The sequence below is a fragment of the Coniophora puteana genome (genome assembly GCF_000271625.1).
Source record: "Coniophora puteana RWD-64-598 SS2 unplaced genomic scaffold CONPUscaffold_16, whole genome shotgun sequence".
NCBI classification, from domain to species: Eukaryota; Fungi; Basidiomycota; class Agaricomycetes; order Boletales; family Coniophoraceae; genus Coniophora; species Coniophora puteana.
In genome coordinates this window covers 419,431-433,046 of record NW_006913068.1, presented here as the reverse complement: position 1 = coordinate 433,046, position 13,616 = coordinate 419,431, and the positions used below count along the sequence as shown (strand labels likewise).

Sequence of the window (13,616 nt, the reverse complement as noted above, 5' to 3'; positions counted from 1 at the left end):
GAATTTTCGTGAAAATAAAGCCATTTTACGAATTGTCGTACATCACTATCATCTGTACATGTGGTTCATACTTACAAAAATCTTCTAACTTTTCGACGACTCACGGATCGTCCACACAATTCATCCGTATGAGAATGTACGCAGAACTCCTCAGATAGCACATTAAGTCCAGATTGACTCGGACTATAGATTCAAACACAAGGCCGATGGCTAGATTGTAAACGTTTTTAAAGTATAAAGCCCACGGCGCAATCGTTGTGTGGCGTAGACATGATGTCTCTCATTCACGAGTCGCATTGTGTATCTACAATTTACGCTTGACTTGTTAACTTTATAGCAACTTCTCTATTTCCCATACAATGTTGAACAACTGCATAAAAGTGTGCGAAGCTTCCGACGCAACGTACTTGGGGAAGTGTTACTTCGTTCTTTGTCAGGTTTGACCTAGCCTAAATACAGCGTCGGCAGAATGGGTTGCATTGTGTTACGTGGTCAATCGTATTGAATTCCTCCGTCGACATTGATCTAAGGGGGAAACAATCAGATTCTCATGACAACGCCAGCTGCCAAGGGTGCCACCCACAGTTTGACCTAGGGTGCGACAAGGCAGCAGCACATCGGTCTCGATCAGCCCAAGACACCGTCAGCAAGAGAATGAGCTTACCGGAGATATAACGTGCGTCGGGGGACACCAAGTAGGACACCGTCCCTGCGATATCTTCCGGCTCAGCGAGCACGCCGAGCGCTGCCGTTGTCGCAGACTAGCATGATTGGGTGGTAAAATGCGTGCGCTCGAGTATTCATAAATGTGCACTCACTAGGGCATGTGCAGTGCCCTGCCAGGGAACATCCTGTCGGGACTCGGCGGTACTCTTGATTCCAGATTGAGCAGCTCTCACTGCGAGATGACCATCGTATATATATGAGCACCGGCGAATGTAAGACCGGGTTTTAAAGGAGCTTACAGAGTGCGGTGTCGACGCCACCGGGTGCGACCGCGTTGACGGTAATACCGTGTGGTCCGAACTCTGCCGCCGCGGACTGCGTCAGCCCGCGTACGGCGAACTTGGAGGCGGAGTATGCGCTTGCAAGCGCCAGACCTGGAAGCCGTTTAAATGGGCAGGGGCGTGATAAAAGGAATGGCAGCGATGAGTTTATCCGATGTGGTCATCTAACGCGATCAGGAGGGCCACGGCACCTTTCTTGCCTGCGATGGAGCTGATCCCTATCATCCGCCCGCCGCGGCCTTGTTTGATCATCTGCAGGCCGACGTGTTTGTAGCAGAGAAAGGTGCCTTTGAGGTTGACGCCGATAACGTCGTCCCATTCTTTCTCGGATACTGGATAGTCGATCAAAGCAAATGTGAGTTTGGGCTGTCGATACGACATGCACAAGGCAAACTCACCATCGCATATAAGGTTGATCCGGACGATGCCTGCACTGGTAACAAGCTATATTGATGATCAGAGGAACTGACCAGTGGAACAAGACCAACTCCAAAGAAACTCACCACATCGACGCCACCTAGCTCTTGCGCTGCCTTCTCGACTGCATCTCTTACCTGATCCTCGATTGTGACGTCTGCCAGCGCCACGAGCGTCCTTATACCATCAAGTTTCTTGCCTAGCTCAGACGCTAGCTCCTCAACTGCCTCCCGCTTCGACGGTAAATCGACCAGCGCAATTGCATATCCGTCTGTGGCAAGTCGCGTAGCGATGGCGCGCCCGAGGCCCTGCGCGCAGCCTGTGATGAGGGCGACACCCTTAGAGGCTTTTGAGGGCATATGTAGGTATCGTGATATCGTTAGCGATAAATGAGCTGTGGGGTATTTTCGATATACCAGCGACAGTGTGAACGATTATATATACCTACCATCCATCTGGGTGCATCGCGGTCCGGTTCTCCAGGTATCCCCACCAGGAGTCACGATACGTCCTTGGGCGGCCTCGCTGAATGGATTTTTTGTGTGGCCAATGATGTCGTGTGAGTTACTTCTAGAAGCACGTATAGAGACCGATTTTGTTATTGAAGAGGTACGCATCTTTCCGGCGGATGATATTCCAGAAGTTCGTGATGGTGGCACAAGTGCTTTATCAAGTGCGACAGACGTACCGGACTTCCCCATGATCACTCTACGTAGAGTTGATATAGTCCGAAGGAGTGAAAGCCTACCGGCTCATAACGCGCGTCGGTGGGCGCCTCCCCGCGGTTGCGCCACAACATTCTCACGAAGTCAAACCCTATGTAAGTACATCTCAGATTGTCCTGCAGTCTAGTTTGCATAAACGCTCGATATATCTCGTCGTAGCTACTCCAGCGAGTTTTACACCAATCATTTCGGCTCTTCCTGTGTTTTCGACCAACGTTGTTCCCTACAATTCACTCGCACCTCTACGCTATCCCGTTTTTATCCCATTTCTATCTACTCGGCCTAGCACCTTTGATCAAACTCGCACACCTCGCCTCTGCATGCCCACCGGCAGAGCACCCACAGACTACATACAGACACACAGAAATATAAAGGTACGGGACGGATAATTTGAAGTATTGTGGTGAGACTCGCTGTTTCAGTGGATTTGTGAATGAGAGAGCAGGAAGGCCTGGACTGTACGTATGCATGTCACCAGTTCGAGCCTTTCGTTGTATGCATGAATTTAGCGGATATAGCCTGGTAAACTAGCTAACAGTAAGGGACCCATCGTTTCGACCTAGGGTCGTCTTTTTGTTTTGCTGTTTAGAACTTTAGCCAAGACTATGCAGCACTAGAACTCCGAACTAGATAGGGGCTAATTTCCGCACCTAACCTAATCTAATCTCATCGCGAAATATTGAACTGTCGAGCGGCCGCGTCTTGGACCACTCAATCTCCTTCATATCTTTCGTCCACGTCCACCTCCCTCCTGCACATCCACCATCCTCCGACGCACTATCATAACCATGGCACGCAAATTCTTTGTCGGCGGCAACTTCAAGATGAACCCGGGTAGCCTTGAGGCCAAGAAGGCCATCGTCAACGTCCTCAACAAGGCTGATGTCGATCCCAACACCGGTTCGTGCTTTCTCCGTCCCTAGCTTCGTCGCATTCGTGCTGAGCATCGTGCGAGGGTAGAGGTCGTCATTTCCCCGCCTGCGCTCTACCTCATCCCCCTCGTCGACTTCCTCCGCAAGGACTTCAGCGTCTCAGCCCAGAACTGCCACGAGAAGCTTTCCGGCGCGTTCACTGGCGAGATCAGGTGTGTCATATGCAGATACGGGCAGCCTCGTGCACCTGATCACCCCCTCGTCCTCTCTCAGTCCCACCCAGCTCGCCGATGCCGGCGTCCCCTGGGTCATCCTCGGTGCGTCCTTCCCTCCGACCGACTAACTGTGCCCCCTTCTATCTCCCACCCCGCTCACCCCGTCCACCCAATCACTCGCAGGCCACTCCGAGCGCCGCACCCTCTTCGGCGAGAACGAGAAGGTCCTCGTCAAGGGCGCGGACGGCTCCGTCGCCGAGGTCGAGCGCAAGTTCGTGCTCAACGAGCCCGCCGTGCAGGGCGAAGTCCGCTCGATCGTCGCCGCCAAGACCAAGGCCGCGCTCGACGCCGGGCTCAAGGTCATCCTCTGCGTCGGCGAGAAGGAGGAGCAGCGCGAGGCGGGCAAGACCGACGAGGTCGTGCGCAGCCAGCTCGAGCCCGTGTTCGAGGTGCTCAAGGGGGACGATGCCGCGTGGAGGTGCGTTATTTCCCGTTCCTTTCTCAGCTGCTCCGCGGTGGGCGGGTAGGACATGGCTGGCTGACTGTGGCGATTGGCGGTGATCAGCAAGATCGTGATTGCGTACGAGCCCGTGTGGGCGATTGGTACCGGCAAAGTCGCGAGCCCCAAGGACGCGCAGGAGACGCACGCAGCGACGCGCAAGTTCCTCGCCGAGCGTGTCTCGCCCGCCGTCGCGGAGTCCACGCGCATCATCTACGGTGGCAGTGTCTCCGCTAAGAACTGCAAGGAGCTCTGTAAGCCCCATGTGCTACTTTAATTGATGTGGGTGCTAATGAAGACGACTTTTTAGCCACGCAACCCGACATCGATGGTTTCCTCGTTGGCGGCGCGTCGCTCAAGCCCGAGTTCGTCGATATCATCAACTCCAAGAGGGCGTGACTAGGTTCCCCGGGGCGGTTATAGCTCTGTATTTCTCCTCTGCAAGTGATACTTGTACTGTAAGCCAAAGGAAGGCAAAAATGTAAAGTACGATAGAGTTTTCGACATATGATGTCACCCGTTATCATCGGCTCAGGTTTTTTCGAGTGGTATGGCAGGTTACGCGTTGTAAATCTCCTGAAACGCGGCAGGTCTTTTCTGAGGACTCGAATCTTCAACCACAAGTTAGGATCACGGTGGATGAGCTGCAAGTGCTTCAAAGCATACCGGTAGGCGTGACGTGGGACGATTCGTCAGACGCTTAGAATGTATGTTCATTATTTTCCTATAGCTTGACGTCTGTCTGATGCGTCGGGATTCCTTGCTTTTAGTAATTACGTGGATCCTCTGCAAGATTCAACTATACCCTACTGCGGGTAATCTGCCCTGAGCGTGAAGGTATTTGCCAGGCGGAGCAGTCTTTTACATTCGTAGCATTACTTATGCAGTAAATCTGGCTACCTGAACAAAACACGGCATTGCGATCTAAGATACATGGAAGTTGGATGATCTGGTACAATTTTTATCTCATTCTTTCGGATCCGTTCACCTATGTATGAAAGATTGGAACTGACGACGCGGTCTAGGCTTTGTTCTCAAACGAGGTGCCGGCCTAGCACGCATGATTACACCTATATGTCCGGTACAAATTGAACAATAGAGTTCACTCATGTTATGGTGCACTGGACCAAACTCTGGGGTTACTGTAGCAATTTATCCGATGGCGGTAGGGGAAATATGGTGATAAAGGGAAGAAGCTTAGCAAACAAACACAAATCAACTCGAGCTAAAACCTTGCCGAGATTTACGAGCAACGTATACGGGCCCCCGTCATACGCTGAAAAAGGCGCAATGATAACTACATTCCCGTGTATCCTCTGCTACCTGGGGAGCCTTTCTGGCCACTCAGGTCAACAGTCTTCATGTATACCTGAGTGGCGTCGCACGTCTCCTCAAGCTTGCCCCAAGCCAATAATTTGATCCAAGGGAGGTTGGCGATCAAGGAATGCAAGTTCTTGACAGAAGCGCCCACTAGTCAGGCACCCTGCCCACTTATCTCCGGTACACGTTTGATTAACACCCTATTCCGAGATGTCAAAGACGCGCGAACGTTGAAACTAGCACGCACGACACGAGGCTCAAGCTGTTTTCAATTCAAACTTCGGGCGCCGAAGAAGAACCTTGCACGACTTTGCATTGTCCTCCGAGAGGTTTTGACGTCGGAAAACGCACAGCCCTCGCGGCGGTGGATCTAACAGGATCTTGCCCGACAACATGCGTCTTACTCTGCAGCATCTAGAATTGATGTGGAAACAGGGTGTCCTGCTCTGAGAAAATAGTCATTTGGGGTCATGGCTTGCTTCGCATAAATGCTCGGCGGTCGTGCTCGTTCGATCAGATCGTCTTGACTCAGTTTCCCCAGGACACCCTCCAGCTTTGTTCGTCCTCTTCATGACCGTCGTACCATTATTGCCAGGTTCTGCTCTCAACTTCGACCTCTTGCTAGACATCATCTCTCTTGCGGCCAAGCCCGACTTCAGCGCCTTTTCTCGTGGCGAGAACCCGTATGCAGGGCTGGCGAGCCTCTGTGGTATCCACTCAATCCTCCGCAAAGATGCTTTGCGTTTACTCGTTCATACGGTGGTCCTCCCTACACACAGGGAGCTTGTGCTGTTCCAGCAAACGCTGCAAGCCCAGAAAGATCGTGCCATTACGGGGCTGTTTCCCAGGCTTGCCTTTAACTACGTAGGAAACGTCCGCAGGATTTTCGTTGGATACCTGCCTATCGCACCCGATCTTGTCTTCTCCTCCCCCACCACTGATGCCGACGAGAGGCAAGCCCATGACTGGGCCATGTCAAAGGCGAGCACGCTGCTCGACGACTCCGTGCTCGTTCCTGTGCTCCGCGCAGCGCGCGACATCGCGGTCGACGAGACTGCGCTCTCCCTGATGAAGAGGCTCTTTCGCCAGCCTGGCACCGAGGATAGTCCCGGGGCGAACACCGATCAGCCTCGTTGGGAGATGAGCTCCTTCTCCATCGTCGGGCCTCTGGCCGACTTGGATTGGGCTTTGTTCAAGGCCGATGTGGGACCCGGCTTCTTCATGCCCACGCTTCGTGTCCGCAAGTATCGGGCTGCTTGTTGCCATCACCATGAGGCCATGGACAATGCCAGCGTCTCTCAGCCGGTCGAAGATCCTGATCGCACAAGAAGACCTATGGGGCATCGGACGCAATCTTTGCTCTTGCCGAGCTCCGAAGGGGATTATCGAATCACTATGGAACATATCCAACCTTCAAGTGGCCCACACACGCTCATTAGACGTGCAAGTGTTGCAGCGTGGGCTTGCGATGGTAGTCGGCTGGAAGGGGAGATCTTGTCGCTTTGACATGAAAGATATCGAGAGGTAATACAACAATGAGATAGCGCTAGATATCATAGACTTTCGTGATAGCTGAGACATGCCCTAGTTATTGTCAGTAACGTTCATTTTGATGTTATCACGTACATGTTTGCAAACACTACCATAAGACCCAGAGTGATGGACCAGGTGTATGTCCCATAATTACACGTACAGAATCACTATGGAACATACGCTTGGCCTAAAAACGGGATACCCCTTGCTGTAACGGAGAAGTGAGAGATAGGAAGATCGGTGACGAAGAAAGATAAGAAAATAAGTGGCTCGGAGAAAGAGCCGTGTGAACATGCACATACTGTTTCCGCCATGCATACCTGATCATCTGTTTTCCCACACATTTTCCATTCTACTGAGATTCATTACAATTCATACTAGATCGTTGAGATAGCCGAAATGCTACAGACATTGTTTATGCTGATTTTACCTTATACATGTTTGCAAAGCATCACGAGACTCAAGTTGGTAGACCACGCGTATGTCCCGTAATAAGTAAGACACATCATCTTATAACTGAACATCCGCACAGCATAAAGCACCACTCGCGATTCGCTGTTATGGACATGGTGGGAGATAGCAAGGATCAGCACATGAAAAAAGATAAGAAGGCGAGAAAGAGTCGTTGTAAGTTTCCGTCGCACACAAGCGACATATAATGTCGGAAAAAGCCAAATGGGGTTTGAAATGGTTTCCTATTTACACCGGACTTTCGACATTAAAATCAGCCGCGACTACGTTGATTTTTATGTAAAAAAATCAACGTACAAGCCGAAAAAAATGTGTATATATACACACGGACCACCGGCTAGTACGTTATGGATAGTCTGCAAAAGATCAACCTACTAGCCATTGCATACATTGGTATACGTCTCATGGCATTGGTCTATAGCTCCTCTCATCCCGAAACAGTACACATAAATTACCTTATAAAGACCTACGGCTGAGCTCGCAGCCCAAACAGGTTTAGTTTAATTACTACTTACAGCGAGCCCGGTGATATCCGTCACTGGTCCGCCACCCTCTGTCGGATCACCTCGGATAGATTCGGGACATTTCGGAGAGCTAAAAATACAACCTCCTCTCTATTAGTCCAAATCAGATCTCATCGGGGGAATAAATATAGCACCGCATCAATTAATTTGATCACGCTATTAGAAATCCCGGTATTAGGGGTACACCTTGTTTTGGACACATCCGATTGCAGCGGAAAATACAATAAAAGAAACATTCAATTCGACATAGCAAAAACATAACAGCGTGTACTACTCGACGACTGGTAGCACAAGGATCACAAGACAATGGGCAAATGCACTATCAGGCATTGGAGACATTGACGTCAGACGTCTCCTCGATGGGCTCGAGATCACCAAATTCGGTCCGCAATATGTTTTGAGCGGCAATGACAAGCTGGTTGTGGGGTGGCAGCGACACATGGCGAGGTGGAGCTGAGGCGCTGAAAAAAAAAACATAAGAAATACATCCGAAAAAGAAAAAGAAAACATACAAAACGTCAAACAGATGGGCGTCCACCATGCCCCGACGATCTTCGGCATCATCAGAAGTTGATCCTCGGAGGCGCTTCACAGGACGTGCATCAGGCGCGTCCGAGTCGTCCGAGTCGTCGATGATAATTGTGTTCTGCTCCCTCCTCTCGCGCATGATGCGGTCAATGAGTACGGCGAGAGGAGGGAGATCGGCGCTGCTGGAACGCACATACTCGATGTCGTCCTCGTCCTCGATGTTGTCCTCCACCAGAGTTGGTTCGGCACATAGAGGAGAGGTAGCCCGCGGTTCGACGTCTACTTCGTCATTGACCATCGGCTCGTGGTTATTGATGATCGGGGGAGAACCGCGTCGTAAGAACCTAGGCGGGATTACAACCCGAGGCTTGATGCAGAAAAGGCGAGTAGGATAGCACTCTCGAAGCATCCTGATGTTGCGCGGCTCCGGGAGGAGATAGGTGAGCTGGTCGGCGACAGCGAATCTGTAATTGAAAGGACTTGTTATATGCGTCAGCTAGCAATGAATACATAAGTCAAAAACATACCTCGCGAGACTTTCAGCGTTGTACGGGGTGTGGCCGGTCTGCAATAGAGCGGCATGCTCTCGCTCAATTTCGGCTTCTGTGTGATACTGTTTTACAATGATATTCTAGGGGGAAAAACGTTAGATCAAGTCACGAAGAGTTCGAAGGCTTACCAAGTCGGTCCAACCGTCGCCTGAATACACGCGATGTTCAAAGATAAAGTCGCCATTGCGAGCACCCACGGGAGAACGTGAGTCGTCAGCTAGGTTTAGCATGACGCTGTTGCCTTTGATGAAGGTGCTGTGGAGGGGCATGGAGGAACAAAAAATCGCTGAGCGTTGAGATGGGGGAAAGGAAGAGGCGATGGGGCGATAAGAAAGGCGGGCTTACGATTTTATGGTCGCTCCAACGAAAGGGCGCGATTGTGCGCCCGGGTGATCCTGCCTGCGCTTCGACACGAATTCCAAAGCCCAAGAGAGCAAGTGTTAGCCCCTGCCCCAGTACCTGGGCTCCACACGCAAGTATTGCGTCAACGAACGGTTAAGGACCGTCCGTCATCATCCACGACCCACTCTGGACCTCAGAAGAAAACAACAGATCAGTGACAGAAGCTCATCCACCAACATACAAAGACCAACCTTCGCCGCAGGATTCTGACATATAGAACCACCTGCGGCAGCTATAGATCCGGCTATGGAGCCTTTGGGGCAAGCACAGGCTGGCCGAGGACGCGGGGTGGTGATTCGCAGGAATGCAGTGGGGGGAGGGAGAGGTGGTCACAAGCAAGGTGCAGGACGAGGGCAAGGAGTGCCTGGACCAAGTTCGGGCAGTGGAGGGACGAAGGTCGTTCGTAAAAGGCCCCGCGAGGAGACTGTCAGTACATCATCGTCCTCTGTGTCAATCAAAAAAGCTAGGGCGGATTGTGCAGCTAAAGCGCCCCCGGCTTTCATTATGCCGTTTACAAAATCATCAGCGCCCCTGGAGCAAGGAGAAAGGGAACTCACCGGGGATGAAGCCATGGCTCGTGTCCTCGCTAGCATGCCAATTTGTCCTCCTCGCGCGTCTGAGAGCCCCCCTCGACAGCGCATGTCTTCGGCCACCTCAGCGTCAATGTCATCATTCACCTCGGCAGGGTTGTCTTCTAGCTTCACGTCTGTGCCCGAAGCTGTCAATGTGAGTATATGCAACATCCTGAGTCAATCATGACTCACGTTATTGGCAACAGCATGAAGTCATCGACCCAGCACTTACTGCAAGAGAATCTCAGGCGAAGGCCACAATGCCTCCTCCTCGGGGTCGCCCCACCCATCAAGCTACTGGCCCTCGCGCAGCTCCTACGGCATTGGGTATGCGCCCGATTCGTAAACCCTCCAATTCCAAGGCGCTACCCAATTCACGGATGTCATCTGTCGCACCTGCCGGAACTCGAGCTGTGAAAACAAGTATGGGGCCACCAACTTCCCGCATCCAATCTGTTGTGGCTCCAGCATCTCGTGTTGCGACAGCGCTGCCGCCGTCTAGTGCGCCTTCAGTCGCCTCATCTCGTGCGCCGTCGGTAGCTCCTCGTGTTGCGACAGCGCTGCCACTGTCTCGTGCGCCTTCAGTCACCTCATCTCGTGCGCCGTCGGTAGCTCCGTCGTTTGCAGCCATTGGCCCAGGACCTCAAATTATGCATATACCACGCAAGCTGACAGACCAAATCAGTAACCACTCTTCGCAATTACTCAAACTCACCGATGGCGTGGGACAACTCAGAGCTGAGGTGCAAACACAACAAGATGGATCGGGAGAGATGGGAGCACGTGTTAAGGCGCTCGAGGGGGAGATCGAGAAAAGTAATGAGGCCGCGAGAGAAATCAAGGTTAGAGTGGATGCTCTTGAAGACGGGTTGAAGGACGTTCGCGAGGCAGTCAACGTCCTGAAGGAGCGTGGAGGGAATTACAAGTCAGTGGAGGAGACTGAGAATGAATTGATGGCGAGTGACTTCTTTATTTGATTTGACAGGTGATAACGGATTCTATAGAACGGCATCAGAAAATGTTTCATCGACAAGCTGGGCTTGAAGGACAGCTCTGAGCTGTTGACGCTTAAGCCCTTGCCCAATGGAGCGTTCAAGGACGGCAACCGTATCGTACCCAATTTCACAAAGTCCTTTACCGCCAATAAGCCGTGGCACTCTGAGATGCTCGACTATATCGAAGAAAACCTGCACACTCACATCGTCGGAGGGAAGACGTCTCTGAAGGATTATGGCCGAGCCGAGTATCAGAAGCGCCTGATGGGGTCATTCCGAAACTGGAAGGGCAAGTACACGCAGAATAACAAGCAAGTCAATGTTCCCGAGGGAGCGGATGAGGAAGAAGAGCTAGCCTGGAAGGAATTTTTCGGTGCGCAGAAACAACGCAGGCGAGGCAGAAAGACCCAGGTGAGATGATCGCGTCATCAGACCTGTGTTGCGTGCTGATGTTCATCTTCCAGAAAATTGCCCGGCGCAATCGCGGGCGTGCAAAGTCGGACGTGCTACTGCAACAGGACTTCAATATTGCAGTCATCACCGCCTTGCAGAGTGATGAAGAGAGCGACGCACCAACCAGCTTGCAGAAGATCAAGAAGAAAAAGACTCGAAAGCAGGTCATTGATAGCGACGCCGAAGAGATGCCAGGTGAAGGTACCACTACCGGTGGCACCGTACGCTACAAGGCCGAAGGTCCGTTGAAGGTGTTCCGAGCCACGTTCGAGTCCGAAGCTTTGACCGCAGTCAAATTCAAACTTGATCGCCTTGGCAAATCTAGATCTGGGAAGGGTGCCGCGACACAGCCGAGAGTCCGATACCCGCCAATCGACATACCATTGCCACGCCTGTCGAATGACGTCAAAATTCCCCTCTGGCCGCTGTGCCCTGTTTACCTCGACACGCATGGGATCGAGGTTGGCGATGAGCGCGTTGATTGGACAAAGACAGAATGTCCTGACATATGGGAGGATGGGGACCCCGAGGAGGAATATGACATGTGGGAACCTTGCGAGGAAAGGGAGGATGACGAGGACTGGGAGCCATACACAATTGGTGATGCAGATCAGGCTGATGAAGAAGACAACAGCGATCAACTCACTCAGCACCTGGGCACCCAAGGTGCGGCCGAGCAACACTTTCATTACACGCACCAAGAAGGCGCCCACCAAGAGTACGTTCAGGTCATTCGATATGAAGACAAAACCGGCGTTCACGGCGAGTACATTCGATACGAGAATGACAACAGCCACCGCGAAGATTACGTTATGCAACAAGTTGGCCCAGAGGACGATGAAGACGACGACTTGTATCTTAATGAAACACCAATGTGGGCTACCGAGGGAGCAGGCGCCCACGAACAAGAAGACGAACCCGAGGAAGACGATGAACCCGAGGAAGACGACGAACCCGAGGAAGACGACGAAGGAGGTGATGGAGGAGATGATTTGCTAGGAGTACATGGCAGTGGACAGGCGGAGGCCTGAGGGAACGGCGAGGAAAGGGATGGTGCTTGAATGCAACGAATCAGTACTAGGTGTTGTGGCGATGAGTGGCGATCGTTACACGGACAAGTAGGAACTGTTGATCACGTACCTCAATTGTATAGGCCCGCTGGCGGTGCCTGGTCTGCATATGTTTGTGACATGACGTGAGCGCGGGGCGATTCAATCATCATCGCCTTGTGACAGTGGCTCTGCTTCGGGGCTGTGGTGATCATAGGCAATTGTGATCCAGAGTTTGTGACGCCGTATCTTAATGGGTGCCAGGACAAGATGGCCTGACAGAGACGTGATATTGATCACTTCTCGTGGCCCTAGTGCGTCTGCTTGCCAGGCTGACACACCAAGATCACTCGCCCTTGAAGAAACATGAACACATTATTGAGCTCTACAAGCTGCTCTACATAGAATAGACAGCTTACCAGAGTGTCCATGGAAACGGGATGCGCGGATCTGCTGGTAGAAAGGGACGAACAATAGCCATGACCGAGTTGAGACTTCCTCGGTGCCGCCGTTGAAGCTCAACGTGGAAGATATCCTGGATCTCAACGGGCTGTCGGTGGTTGATATATGCGTAACGCGCTGACTTGCCACGATGATGGGCAGCCGAGCCATAATGCAATCCATGGAACCAAACATGTGACAAGGTGGACGCGCGGCCATCAAAAACTAAACCACGTCGGCTGGTCCAACTCAGCAAAAGGCGCACTTAATCATACACCTTTGGACAGCCTCAAGTGTATAGAATATGTGTTATCACGGTGTGACTACTGTCCAGAACAACGGATTTGGCCCAATGTCCGATACATGAGCACCCCACTGATTAGGCCAGGCATGGGCAGTGTGGCTATGCTTCCGCGGACTAGACCACATCCGACATTGAGATAATCATTGACGCCGATACCTGAGCGCTATCAGAAAATATCAATACCGTTAAGAGCCATTGATTAGTGTGGCTATGCTTCCGCGGACTGGACCACATTCGACATTGAGATAATCATTGACGCCGATACCTGAGCGCTATCGGAAAATATCAATACCGTTAAGAGCCATTGATTGGTGTGGCGTTGTGTCCGCGGACTGGACCTTGTCTATCGTGTGACGATGGCTGACGCCGATCAACCAAGACAAAGAACGACCATCATTATAATGACAGTCAACTCACATTGTTTCAGGGTGTCCGCTGACTCGACCCGGTCCACGCTGCGGAGGTAACAACGACGCCGAAATTGATGCGCTATCAACACATATTGCATAGTAACTCTTATACACTATTGTGAGTGTGCAACCCTCCCTACGTCACCATGCACGCCGAAACATGTTTGGACGCCGACTGTTACCAGTATTGGTTATTGTTGTATTAGCATCGGTGTAATGTATTGCGTTCCGAGAAACTATCAGTTGGATATACTGCACGCCGATATCAGCATCATGCACCTGCATAGTACATTTATAGCATCTTAGGTTGATTACGGCGGCTCCGCGG

At 51.7% G+C, this 13,616-nt stretch overlaps 5 protein-coding genes across 5 annotated transcripts; 3 read left to right on the top strand and 2 right to left on the bottom strand.

The window, feature by feature from the left end:
* Positions 1-265: 265 nt before the first annotated feature.
* CONPUDRAFT_85318 (short chain oxidoreductase) lies at positions 266-1,834 on the bottom strand. Its single transcript, XM_007776047.1, has 8 exons — positions 1,511-1,834; positions 1,406-1,451; positions 1,199-1,339; positions 966-1,100; positions 819-898; positions 665-761; positions 584-591; positions 266-525 (listed from the first exon to the last, which is right to left on the bottom strand). The coding sequence occupies exons 1-8, from the start codon at positions 1,781-1,783 to the stop codon at positions 493-495; spliced, it is 813 nt and encodes a 270-aa protein (XP_007774237.1). The 5' UTR covers positions 1,784-1,834; the 3' UTR covers positions 266-492.
* A 1,103-nt stretch (positions 1,835-2,937) lies between these two features.
* On the top strand, positions 2,938-4,134 carry CONPUDRAFT_65907 (triose phosphate isomerase; the record flags this gene model as incomplete). The annotated part of the gene is made up of 7 exons (XM_007775925.1): positions 2,938-3,049; positions 3,110-3,233; positions 3,295-3,338; positions 3,420-3,460; positions 3,536-3,714; positions 3,802-3,989; positions 4,046-4,134. 7 exons carry the CDS (start codon positions 2,938-2,940, stop codon positions 4,132-4,134), a joined length of 777 nt encoding a protein of 258 aa, XP_007774115.1.
* A 1,491-nt stretch (positions 4,135-5,625) lies between these two features.
* On the top strand, positions 5,626-7,680 carry CONPUDRAFT_77200 (uncharacterized protein; the record flags this gene model as incomplete). The annotated part of the gene is made up of 5 exons (XM_007776046.1): positions 5,626-6,160; positions 6,348-6,579; positions 7,038-7,067; positions 7,121-7,215; positions 7,577-7,680. 5 exons carry the CDS (start codon positions 5,626-5,628, stop codon positions 7,678-7,680), a joined length of 996 nt encoding a protein of 331 aa, XP_007774236.1.
* A 225-nt stretch (positions 7,681-7,905) lies between these two features.
* On the bottom strand, positions 7,906-8,931 carry CONPUDRAFT_158976 (uncharacterized protein; the record flags this gene model as incomplete). Its single annotated transcript, XM_007776045.1, has 4 exons — positions 7,906-8,044; positions 8,096-8,575; positions 8,639-8,742; positions 8,791-8,931. 4 exons carry the CDS (start codon positions 8,929-8,931, stop codon positions 7,906-7,908), a joined length of 864 nt encoding a protein of 287 aa, XP_007774235.1.
* Positions 8,932-9,310: 379 nt separating this feature from the next.
* On the top strand, positions 9,311-12,115 carry CONPUDRAFT_77199 (uncharacterized protein; the record flags this gene model as incomplete). The annotated part of the gene is made up of 4 exons (XM_007776044.1): positions 9,311-9,790; positions 9,843-10,561; positions 10,652-11,042; positions 11,096-12,115. 4 exons carry the CDS (start codon positions 9,311-9,313, stop codon positions 12,113-12,115), a joined length of 2,610 nt encoding a protein of 869 aa, XP_007774234.1.
* Positions 12,116-13,616: the final 1,501 nt, after the last annotated feature.

Excerpts from the sequence above, each read along its gene's own strand:
- CONPUDRAFT_85318 (XM_007776047.1), bottom strand. The coding sequence starts at position 1,783 with ATGCCCTCAAAAGCCTCTAAGGGTGTCGCCCTCATCACAGGCTGCGCG. Across the intron at positions 1,340-1,405 it reads GATCAACCTTATATGCGATG|TATCCGAGAAAGAATGGGAC; the intron begins GTGAGTTTGCCT and ends TCGACTATCCAG. Across the intron at positions 1,101-1,198 it reads CTCCATCGCAGGCAAGAAAG|GTCTGGCGCTTGCAAGCGCA; the intron begins GTGCCGTGGCCC and ends AACGGCTTCCAG.